The 12561-nt window shown below is 52.3% G+C and overlaps 1 protein-coding gene across 2 annotated transcripts in view; it reads right to left on the bottom strand.

Annotated features, from left to right (window-relative positions):
- The window catches only part of RILPL1 (Rab interacting lysosomal protein like 1), a 60849-nt gene that overhangs the window by 16348 nt on the left and 31940 nt on the right, over positions 1–12561 (bottom strand). For both annotated transcript variants that reach the window (XM_024257079.3, XM_063712297.1), the window contains exons 3-4: positions 10592–10710; positions 9718–9939 (exon numbers count right to left, since the gene is read on the bottom strand). In XM_024257079.3, the coding sequence (XP_024112847.1) occupies positions 9718–9939; positions 10592–10710 (341 nt within the window). The remainder of the gene's footprint in view (positions 1–9717; positions 9940–10591; positions 10711–12561) is intronic.

Here is a 12561-nt window from a genome sequence, read left to right on the forward strand (position 1 = left end):
AAACTGAAATCTGAGCCCGGCTGCCCTCGCAAGCTGTCTGGGCAGCTGAGGGGCTTCTTCCCACCCAAGAACAAGGGGAGGAAATGTTGGAGGATTTAATTTCCAAAGAAAGTATTCTAGGCGTCTGCTGATGCCACAATTTAGGTGGGCTGTGTCCTCAGAGGACATCTTCAACGTCCGACCTCCTCTGCAGCGCCTCCAGGGATGCTCTGGAACCACGCGGCAGCCACACACTCCACGTCTTCACCCAAGACCACATACAACAGGTGACGGATATGCAGCCGGCATTCAACCACGCCAGTTCTCTTTCTCTGGCCCAGCTTTACCAAGGAGCAACCCTGGATGTCTAGTTATCCAACATTTACTGAGCGCTAACTTTGTGCCTTGCCGGCCGCGGAGCTCAGCCCTGGGAACAGAGTCAGACAGATGGGGCTGAAGGGAAGATACACATACATAGAAACTTACGGCCAGTTGTGGTGGCTCACACCTGTAATCCCAGTACTTTGGGAGGCTGAGGCAGGCGGAGCACCTGAAGTCAGGAGTTCGAGACCAGCCTGGACAACATGGTGAAACGCTTTCTCTACTGAAAATACAAAAATTAGCCGGGCGGCCGGGCACGGTGGCTCACACCTGTAATCTCAGCACTTTGGGAGGCTGAGGTGGGCGGATCACGAGGTCAGGAGTTTGAGATCAGCCTGGCCAATATGGTGAAACCCCGTCTCTACTAAAAAAATACAAAAATTAGCCAGGCGTGGTGGTGCGAGCCTGTAGTCCCAGCTACTCGGGAGGCTGAGGCAGGAGAATCACTAAACCTGGGAGGCAGAGGTTGCAGTGAGCCGAGATCACGCCACTGTACTCCAGCCTGGGTGACAGAGACTTCATCTCAAAAAAAAAAAAAATTAGCTGGGCATGGTGGTGGGCATCTGTAATCTCAGCTATTCGGGAGGCTGACGCAGCAGAATTTCTTGAACCTGGGAGGTGGAGGTTGCAGTGAGCCAAGGTCATGCCACTGCACTCTAGCCTGGGTGACGAGCGAAACTCTTGTCTCAAGAAAAAAAAAAAAAAGAAGAAAGAAACTTACAAGGTGGCCTAATAAAAGAGGTGCACCACCGGGTGCGGTGGCTCACGCCTGTAATCCCAGCACTTTGGGAAGCTGAGGTGGGTGGATCACAAAGTCAGGAGATCGAGACCAGCCTGGCCAACATGGTGAAACCCTGTCTCTACTAAAAAACACAAAAATTAGTCAGGCATGGTGGTGGGCACCCGTAATCCCAGCTACTCGGGAGGCTGAGGCAGGAGAATTGCTTGAATCCAGGAGATGGAGGTTGCAGTGAGCTGACACGGTGCCACTGTATTCCAGCCTAGGCGACAGAATGACAGAGTAAGACTCCATCTTAAAAAAAAAAAAAATAGTGCACAGACACCAGATCTAATTGGAGAGAATCAGGGAAGATGTTAATCAGATGTGGTCTCTATGCATGCGGTCTTGACGAATGTGTAGGAGTTCACCAGGAACTCTGGGCATTAGTAGTATAGACCACAGGTTGCAACCTAAGCCCTTAGACCATCCCAGTGCCGCTGGCCCACATTTTGTTTGGCCCTCACTGTGTTCGAAAACTCTGTTGAATTAGCTGCGAACTCTTTAAGATTAGGAGATTTCATATTGAAGTTTGCATTTTGCGCTTCCTGTGGAAAGTGCGCTGGAAGATCAGGCCCCACTGGCAACGCTGGGCTGTTTCCGAGCAGCAGCTGCTCCCTTTTCCATCCCCTTTCTCCTTCTCCTGCCTGGACCCTGCAGGCAGCAGTGGCCCCTGCTATGGACCCGAACCCCAAGTTCCCTCCAGTCCCTTCCTCCTCAGACAGCTCGGGTCCTGCCTTTCATAGCAGGCCAGGGCCTTGCCTCTCCTGTGTCTCTGGGAGGGACCATCTGACAGCCGTCCCCACACCCTGGGGAAAGAGCAAAGCCCTTCAAAGGAATTCCCAAACCCTCACTTCTTGAGAGGCCTCTGGGCAAAGCCACCCGCCCCTCTGTCTGGGCTTTCATCTCCCCATCTAGCCCTTGATAACCCAGAAATATTTCCAGGGGCCGTACCTGGGGATTTCTGTGAACACACACTTTCAAAGCCACAGGAATTTCCTGCTCACCCCTATTGGGTTTTACCTGCCCAAGACATTGAAAGGCTTCCTTAGAACCTGAGTTCTTTTTTTTCTGGAGAAGGGACAGTTCATTTTTGGGGAGGAATGGCCTGATTCCTTTAGAGTTTGGGGAAATCCCAGCAAGGTATGCAAAAGTCCTTACTCTCTTTTATTTTCTTTCATTTATATTTCATTAGAGATGGGGTCTCACTTTGTTGCCCAGGCTGGTTTCAGACTCCCGGGGTTAAACAATCCTCCTGGCTCAGCCTCCCAAAGTGCTGGGATTACAGGCGTGAGCCATTGTGTCTGGGCCCAAAGTCCTGACTTTTTTTTTTGTTTTTTTGAGACGGAGTTTTGCTCTTGTTGCCCAGGCTAGAGTGCAATGGCATGATCTCAGCTCACCGCAACCTCTGCTTCCTGGGTTCAAGTGATTCTCCTGCCTCAGCCTCTCAAGTAGCTGGGATGACAGGCATGTGCCACAGTGCCTGGCTAATTTTGTATTTTTAGTAGAGATGGGCTTTCGCCATGTTGGCCAGGCTGGTCTTGAACTCCTGACCTCAGGTGATCCGCCTGCCTTGGCCTCCCAAAGTGCTGGGATTATAGGCGTGAGCCACCATGCCTGCCCTGACTTCTAATACTATTGCCTGAAAGTACAGGCAGAAGGACAGCCCCGGGCTCCAGCTTCTCGATAGGCCACCAGGCAGTGACCGCAGGGCCGCGGGCGGCCCAGGACTATCTGGTTCAGACCGGGAGGGACCAAGGAGGCTCTTTCCAAGATAGCAATCGAGCTCCATCGGCCGTGGTCCTCCTAGGCTTAATCCATGCGGGACCGGGAGGCGGCTTGGGTTAGCTAAGATAAGCTGGGACCTTCTGTGGGTTGTCTGCTGATCCCTGGGGGCACTCTGGGCACAGCTTCAGAGCAATACCCTGAGGCCTCAGCTGCTTCCCAGGAAGGCCCAAGAGACCAACTAACAAGCCATTGGGCTGCCCAGAGGCCTTAGGGAGGCAGCATCCTGGGTCAGGGCCTCCATCCCGAGGCCTTGGGAATGCTCCTCACTGCCTGGGTGCTTCAAAGCACCCTGCCCTCCCACGGCAGCCCCTTCACAGTACTTCTGAGCAGCCCCTGGCCCAGCAATGGGGAACGACTGTGCTCTGGTCACACTTGGCACCACCAGGCCTAGCATAAATTCAATGCATAAATTCTGCCCGCCTTTCAGCCAGCATATGCCTGTCTGCTTTCCCTATGCAGGCAGCCCGCACTTTACAAAACAAAAACAATACTGTTACGAAATCAAAACGTGTGGCCGGGCGCAGTGGCTCACGCCTGTAATCCCAGTGGGAGGCCGAAGCGGGTGGATCATTTGAGGTCAGGACTTCGAGACCAGCCTGGGCAACATGGTAAAACCCTATCTTTACTAAAAATACACAAAAATGAGCTGGGTGTGGTAGCGTGCACCTGTAATCCCAGCTACTTGGGAGGCTGAGGCACAAGAATTGCTTGAACCCAGGAGGCAGAGGTTGCAGTGAGCCAAGATCATGCCATTGCACTCCAGCCTGGCTGATGGAGTGAGACCCTGTATCTAAATAAATAAATAAATAAATAAATAAAATAAATTAAAATAGAGGCAGGAAGATCATTTGAGGTCAGGAGTTCAAGACCAGCCTGGCCAACATGGGGAAACCCTGTCTCTACTAAAAACACAAAAATTAGCCAGGCATGGTGGCTTGAACCCAGGAGGTGGAGGTTGCAGTGAGCCGAGACTGTGCCACTGCACCCCAGCCTGGGTGATAGGGTGAGATCTTCTCTCAAAAAAAGAGAAAAAAATATATGTATATATATACACATATATATATAGTCTGTGAAAGGCAGGAAACCTGGAGTTGAAATATAAGGACCTGGATTAACGAGAAAACACGCTAAGCGAAAGAAGCCAGGCAGGACCACATGTTGTAGGATCCCACTGATGCCATGTCCCGAACAGGTGAATACACAGAGGGAAACAGCCTGCTGGTGGCCAGGGGCTGGGGAGGGGAGGAGGCAGCTACCGCAGGAGCAGGGATTTCTGATGGGGGTGATAGGAATGTTCTGGACTGTGGTGATGAGCACACGATAGCTGAAGTGCGTGGCATATGAATTACATCTCAATAAGGAAGTTATAAAAATAGAAAGAGCCTTGTCTCCTGGTGATCACACTGCAATGACAGTGACATAGCTTAGAAAGAACTGCGTGGCAATGATGAGACAGATTCCCTTCTAGCTCTGCGACCCTCCATAGCTCTCATGTCCTCCAAATCCTGCCCTGGGACAAACCCCTGACCCCAGCCACATGCTGCACGTTCTCTGGCCTGGCTCACTGTTCCCCCTGCCTGGAATGGCCTGTCCACAGTCCACCCTGGGACACGCTACCCATGCTACCCACGCTACCCATCCACAGGACCTGGCCCGATGCCTTCAAGATCTGTCCTGACCCTGCCTTTTTTTTTTTTTTTTTTTTGAGACGAAGTCTTGCTCTGTCGTCCAGGCTGGAGTGCAGTGGCTTGATCTCAGCTCAATGCAACCTCCACCTCCCGGGTTCAAGCGATTCTCCTGCCTTCACCTCCCGAGTAGCTGGGATTACAGGCACCCACCACCACACCCGGCTTTTTTTGTATATTTAGTAGAGACGGGGGGGGGGGGCGGTTCATCATGTTGCCCAGGCTGGTCTCGAACTCCTGACCTCAGGTGATCCACCCGCCTTGGCCTCCCCAAGTGCTGGGTTTACAGGCGTGAGCCACTGCACCTGGCCCTGTCCCTGCCTCTTGACTTCACCAAGCCCTCCTCTGATCTTATACTCCTCTCTCCCAGCTGCGCGAAACAGTGAACCTACTGAGTCAAGCTCATTCCCCTCACTTGTCAGATGATGAAATTGACCACCAAAGAGATGGACAGGCCCAGGTCACACAGCAGCAAGTGATGAAGCCACCACAACCTGCAGCTCCCCTGTGTGACTGACAAGCATCCTGAACTCACAGAGCTCCAAGGGATAGATGCTAACCCAGCAAAGCTGCCCCGAGCCTGGGAAAGTGCACTGCAAAGCAGCCTGGCGGGTTCACATTACCACAGCCTGATTTTACTCCCTCATTTCTTCCCTGCCCCATTGGCTGCCAGACAGGGAAGCTGAAACTGACAGGCAGTCGGGCCAAGGTGGTGTGAAATGTCCCTTGTTGCTAAAGAGTCCTGGAACAGGGCTGGGAGTCTCCATGTTCTTGAGACCCCAGTGTGGGCCAGGCCCTGCCTAGCCAGGAGACCGGCCTGAGCTCTCATGGGGCCTGAAGGTTGGAAGGGGCACACTAGGAGCAGGGAGCAGGGCAGAGGTGGCGACCGCCCCACCCTCAGCCTGGAGGTTGTCTTTGGCACCAGCTTCCTTCCCACTGTCATAGATTGAGTTCAGCCCTCACCTTCTCACTTGGGTTATTGCAAAGGGCTCCTGACAACCATGTCTGTCATAAGCTCCTTCCCTGTCCTCCAGTGAAACAGCTGAGTGTATTGCTCACCTGCTGAACCCCTGCGAGGGACCCGCACCCCTACTACTCAGAGCTCTGTGTGGTCCCTGGGTGCCGACTCCCCAGCACTGCAGATGACAGCTGTTGTCTCTGCCTGGCCTTTATCCTTCCCTCGGGTCTTTGCGCTAAGTCACTGCCGTTTTCTTCTGGAGAAAGACCTCCCTCCCACTTTTAGTCCATGTGGCTTGGGTCGCAGCCATGTGACTCAGGAATAAACATGCATATTCTAGGTCTCTGGCCACAATAGTTGTTTCAGTGATAGGCCAATGAGGATTTCCTGAGGCTTTTGCTGGGGCGCTAGGGAAAGAGGACATTTCTTTTGACTGGGGTTGGTATGCTGGTCAAATACTAGTGGCAACTGTATAGCAAGAGCCTGGCTGAGAATGACAACAGCACAGAGGAAAGCAGGGCCTGAGAAGGTCGGAGCCACATTCCTGAGAGCAGCTTGTGAGCACCTGGAGCCAGCTGTACCTGAAGCCACCCCTAACTCAGAGCTTTTAGTTACACAGTCAATAAATTCGTTTTTGCCCTCTTAAACATTTTTTTTTTTTTGAGAGAGTCTCACTCTGTTGCCCAGGCTGGAGTACAGTGGCACGATCTCGGCTCACTGCAAGCTCCACCTCCCAGGTTCATGCCATTCTCCTGCCTCAGCCTCCCGAGTAGCTGGGACTACAGGTGTCCGCCACCATGCCCGGATAATTTTTTGTATTTTTAGTAGAGATGGGGTTTCACCGTGTTAGCCAGGATGGTCTCAATCTCCTAACCTTGTGATCCGCCTGCCTTGGCCTCCCAAAGTGCTGGGATTACAGGCGTGAGCCACCACATCTGGTCCCATTTTTTTTTTTTTTTGAGACAGAGTCTCACTCTGTTTCCCAGGCTGGAGTGCAGTGGCACAATCTCAGCTCACTGCAACCTCCACCTCCCAGGTTCAAGCTATCCTCCTGCCTCAGCCCCCCTAGTAGTTGGTATTACAGGCATGCACCACCATGCCCAGCTAATTTTTGTATTTTTAGTAGAGACGGGGTTTCGCCATGTTGGCCAGACTGGTCTCGAACTCCTGACCTCAGGTGATCCACCCGCCTCAGCCTCCCAAAGTGCTGGGAATACAGGAGTGAGCCACCACACCCGGCCATTTTTTTTTTTTTTTCTTGAGACAGAATTTCGCTCTGTTGCCCAGGCTGGTGTGCAGTGGTGTGATCTCAGCTAACGGCAACCTCCGCCTCCTGCGTTCAAGCAATTCTTCTGCCTCAGCCTCCCGAGTAGCTGGGACTACAGGAGCATACCACCATGCCTGGCTAATTTTTTGTATTTTAGCAGAGACGGGGTTTTGCCATGTCAGCCAGGCTGGTCTTGAAGTCCTGAGCTCAAGAAATCGGCCTGCCTTGGCCTCCCAACTCTTAAACCATTTGAACTTAGGCTTATGTCATTTTTAGCCAAAAGCAGCCCTTAACCGCTCCTTTTTTTTTTTTTGAGACAGAGTCTCACCCATGTCGCCTAGGCTGGAGTGCAGTGGCGTGATCTCAGTTCACCACAACCTCCACGTCCTGGGTTCAAGCAATTCTCTTGTCCCGGCCCTGCAAAGTAGTTGGGACTACAGGTGTGCACCACCAAGCCCGGCTAATTTTTGTATTTTTAGTAGAGATGGGGCTTCACCATACTGGCCAGGCTGGTCTCGAACTCCTGACCTCAAGTGATCTGCCTGCCTCGGTCTCCCAAAGTGCTGGGATTACAGGTGTGAGCCACCACGCCCGGCAACTACTCCCTTTTTTTAAAGACTTCTCTCCCTGACTTTCCTCATTTGTATCCCAGATGCCTCTCCTGTCCTACAGCAAACCTGGAAGTAACTACCAAATTCACAGGCTACCTAATGACTGTGCTGGGACTTGAACCCACCTGACTGTGAGCTTGTCTGTCCTACCTCCCCTACCTGTAACTCAGGTTACTAGCGCAGCATCTGCAAACTTTCAACAGCTCATAAATATCTGCTGGGAGAAAACACAAGCCTGAGTGTGTCCCTAAAGTTCACTCTACTTTTCTAAAACAGCATCTCCATTTTCCACATTTCTACCTGTCAAAGTCTCAGCGTTGTTAACACTGACGCCCGGCTTCAGGAACAGCTCTTCCCTGAAACCCCACCTCCCCACCTCTGTCAGGATGAACGATCTCACCCTCTGTGTTCCTGGCACAGTCTGGGGGCACATTTAAGGAACAGACACCCCTAGTGCCCACCTTGCAGCCCTGGGCCTACCCGGATGTTAGCTGCGGCTGTGATGGACAGCTCCGGCCACGTGGACAGTAACATGCACGGTGTTGTGCGACCATCACCGCTCTCTAATTCCGGATCATTTCCATCACCCCCAAAGGGAACTCCATGCCCATGGGCAGTCACTCCCCATTCCCCCCTCCCCAAGCCCCATTCAGACACCAATCTACTTTCTGGCTCTATGGATTTGCCTGTTCTGGGACATTTCGTGCAAATGGAGTCACACACTGGCCTTCTGGGCCTGGCTTCTTTCACTCCGCATGATGTTTTGGCGGCTCATCCGTGCTGCCATGTGGCCAGGGCTGCATTCCTCTGTAGGGCTGAATCATATCCCCCTGTATGGAGAGACCACTGTTCACCCATTCATCTGCTGATGGACATGTGGGTTGTTTCCACCTTTTGGCGACTGTGAATAGTGCTGCTATAGGGTCTCACTCTGTTGCCCAGGCTGGAGAGCAATGGCTCAATCATGGCTCACTGCAGCCTCAAACTCCTGGGCTCAAGTGATCCTCCTGCCTCATCCTCCCAAGTAACTTGGACTACAGGCATGTGCCACCACACCTAAGTTTTTCTTTTTTTCTTTTTTTTTTTGAGATGGGGTCTGACTCACTCTGTTGCCCAGGCTGGAGTGCAGTGGCGCAATCTCAGCTCACTGCAACCTCCGCCTCCAAGGTTCAAGCAATTCTCCTGCCTCAGCCTCCCAAGTAGCTGGAATAACAGACGCCCACCATCACACCCAGCTAATTTTGTATTATTTTTTTAGTAGAGACAGGGTTTCACCATGTTGGCCAGGCTGATCCTGAACTCCTGACCTCAAGTGATCTGCCCACCTCAGCCTCCCAAAGTGCTGAGATTACAGGTGTGAGCCACTACACCCAGCCCAAAAGCAAGTTTTTAATTTTTAAAGAATTTTTTTTAGAGATGGGGTCTCGCTATGTTGCCCAGGCCGGTCTTGAGCTCCCGGCCTCAAGTGATCTTCTTGATCCCCTTGCCTCAACCTCTCAAAGGGCTGGGATTACAAGTGCAGGTGACCACACCTGGCCTTCATGTAAAAGTCTGAACACCTGCTCTCAATTCTTTCGGATATGTGCCTAGGAGTGGAATTGCTGGGTCATATGGTACTGCGTGATTAATGACTAAGGTCTGGACTGACTAATGTCTGCCTCCCATACTAAACTGTAAGCTCCACGTGGACGGGGATCATGTCTGTATTTTGCTCGCTGTTGTATCCTCTGGGCCAGCTACAGAGTCAACCATCATTGGAATGAATGAATGAAGGAATGAATGAAGGAATGAATGAATGAATGAATGAATGAATGAATGAAGGAATGAATGAATGGCAGGTGCCCAATAACCATCACTGAGGTGGAAGAATGCTGGGAGTCTGGGGTTCCACCCCCTCAGCTGTGTGTCCTCAGGCCAGTAGCTTGTTCTCTCTGAGCCTCTGGTTTTCTCTCTCTCTCTTTTTTTTTAGACAGGTCTGGCTCTGTTACCCAGGCTGGAGCACAGTGGTGCAATCATGGCTCACCGCAGCCTTGAACTCCTGGGCTCAAGTGATCCTCCTGCCTAAGCCTCCCAGGCAGCTGGTACTACAGGTGTGCACCACCACGCGTGGCTAATTAAAAAAAAGTTTGTAGAGAACTGGGGTCTTGCTATGTTGCCCAGGCTGGCCATTTTCTTAAGTATAATGGGGAAAACAAGGCAACCCTGCCTGCCTTGAGCCAACCCCCACACTGACCCTCTGCTACCACCTCTGCACCCAGCTTCCTGCTCACCTCAGGCTCCTCCTCCCCATTCTGGCTGTGCTCCCCCTGCAGCCTCTCTCGCAACTTCCCCAGCTCTGCTCGCAGGCTGCCCATCTCCTGCTCCTTGGTCTGCAGGTCTGCCTCCAGCTCCACCTTCTGTTCGATCAGGGCTTTCCCCTGGGCCTCCACCACCGTGACCCGGTGCCGAAGGTCATGGTTGATCTTCATCAGCCGTGTCTGCTGCTGCTGTAACTGTAGAAAAAGGGAGACCATTGTGCAGGGCTGCCACCTGCGGTAGCTTAGGTTGTGCACTGCACAACGGCAAACCATCCATAGGTGTGCCATTTACATTGCAGACATCTTTGTTTGAAAGTTGTTCATGTTCTTATAGCTGATGATGCTAGAGATGGGCAATTTGTGTATTTACTATGATAATTTTATGGCAGATGGAAGGATGTCTTGCTAGAATTAATACATTATGAAAATTTCCCAACGAATGGAAGTACCATGCCTTCAGAAAGGGGCATTTTTTTCTGATTTACACAGAGACACTGTATGAGTTCCTGGAGCACGCTGGACCCTGCTAAGTCTGCTCACAGAGGGGCATGAAGCGGTGGGGCTGGAGGAGGCCTTGGGGTCAGAGCAAAGTTGGCTGAGGCCTTGGGACCTTCCCAGGAGGCGGGAGGAGCCTGCTCACCGGGCAGTGCCACGTTTCCTCCTGCTCTGCCAGTGAAGACTTGCTGTTTCCAGGTTGGGCCCGCCAAGCCATGAGCAGGATCCACACCCCACGGAGCCCCAAGAATGGCAGTGAGGGAGAGAAGGGAGCTGCTGAGTGGAGGGTCTGGTCTCTGGCTGGCCCCTACTGGCTGGGAGGGTGGACACAGGTCAGGGGTGTGTCACTCACAGCCTCAACGTCCTCATTTTTCAGGCCCAGCTCCCTGTCCTTGGCGCGGATCTCATCGCGTTGTTTGTCCACCACCTCCTTCAGCTTCTTCATCACCTGTCGCTCCCGCTCTGACATGCCTGGGTGGGCAAGTGAGACCGGCAGATGAGCCCACCTTACTCCTATGTTGAAATCATCCACCGCTTCTGCTGAGGATGAAACTGAGGTCTTAGTGGCCCCCGGCCTCCTCCCCAGCCTCATCCTCTCCACTCTCCACTCACGCCCTTCGCCCTCCCCAGTGCCTGCTTTCTATTCCTTGATTCCCCCCAAGGTCATTCCCACCTTGAGGCCTCTTCCTTGCCCGTCAGTCCCTTCCTTCTCACCTCCCCGTGGCTGGCGTGCTTCATTTTTCAGGCCTCAGCCCAAAAGTCACCCTTCACAGAGGCCTCCCTTCCTCTGACCACCCAATGACAGCCTCCACCTCCCACCCACCTCATTCGTTCGCTTCTCTCCATCCCTGACCCATCATGTATTACTTTTTTTTTTTTTTTTTTCCTGAGATGGAGTCTCTCTCGCTCTGTCGCCCAGGCTGGAGTGCAGTGGCGCGATCTCGGCTCACTGCAAGCTCCTCCTCTCGGGTTCACACCATTCTCCTGCCTCAGCCTCCTGAGTAGCTGGGACTACAGGCGCCCGCCACCATGCCCGGCTAATTTTTTGTATTTTTAGTAGAGATGGGGTTTCACCATGTTAGCCAGGATGGTCTCCATCTCCTGACCTCGTGATCCACCCACCTCGGCCTCCCAAAGTGCTGAGATTACAGGCGTGAGCCACCACGCCCGGCCTCATGTATTACCTTTATGGCACTTTTTACAGTTCCTATGTGTCTCTTACATTCTTTTTTTTTTGAGACAGATTCTCACTCTGTTGCCCAGGCTGGAGCGTAGTGGTGCAATCTTGGCTTTCTGCAACCTCTGCCTCCTAGGCTCAAGTGATCTTCCCACCTCAGCCTCCCAAGTAGCTTGAGGCAACAGACATGTGCTGCCTCGCCTGGCTAATTTTTGTATTTTTAGTACAGACAGGGTTTTGCCATGTTGACCAGGCTGGTCTCAAACTCCTGACCTCAAGTGATCCGCCCACCTCGGCCTCCCAAAGTGCTGGGATTACAGGCGTGAGCCACTGCACCCAGCCTCTTACATTCTTTTATCTGACGAAAGATGACACTGCACAGTGATTCAGGCTGGGCTCAAGCTCAGACACTGGCTCTCCTGTTTATCAGCAGTTTGGTTTAGAGCTAGCCTCTTTGTGCCTCAGTTTCCACCTCTATAAAGTAGGGTGATGACAGTCCCCACAATTCATAGGGCTGTAGTGAGGATTGATTATGTCAACCTAAATGATGAACAGAGAAAGGTTCTCTAAAATAAGAGATGGGCCGGGCGCGGTGGCTCATGCCTGTAATGCCAGCACTTTGGGAGGCTGAGGTGGGTGGATCACCTGAGGTCAGGAGTTTGAGACCAGCCTGGCCGACATGGTGAAACCCTGTCTCTGCTAAAAATACAAAAAAAAATTAGCCGGGTATGGTGGCGGGCACCTGTAATCCCAGCTACTTGGGAGGCTGAGGCAGGAGAATTGCTTGAACCTGGGAGGTAGAGGTTGCAGTGAGCCGAGATCGTGCCATTGGACTCCAGCCTGGGTGACAACAGCAAGACTCTGTCCCAAAAATAAAAAGTAAATAAAATTTAAAAATAAAATAAAAGATGGCCAAGCATGTTGGCTCACGCCTGTAATCCCGGTGCTTTGGGAGGCTGAGGCAGGAGGATCACTGAGGCCAGGAGTCTGAGAGCAGCCTGGGCAACATAACAAGACCTGTTTCTACAAAAAGATTTTTTTTAACTAGCCAAGTGTGGTGGTGTCCACTTGTAGTCTCAGCTACTTAGGAGGCTGACGAGGGAGGAACACTTGAGCCCAGGAGTTTGAGGCTGCAGTGGGCTCTG

Source organism: Pongo abelii, chromosome 10 (genome assembly GCF_028885655.2).
Source record: "Pongo abelii isolate AG06213 chromosome 10, NHGRI_mPonAbe1-v2.0_pri, whole genome shotgun sequence".
NCBI classification, from domain to species: domain Eukaryota; kingdom Metazoa; phylum Chordata; class Mammalia; order Primates; family Hominidae; genus Pongo; species Pongo abelii.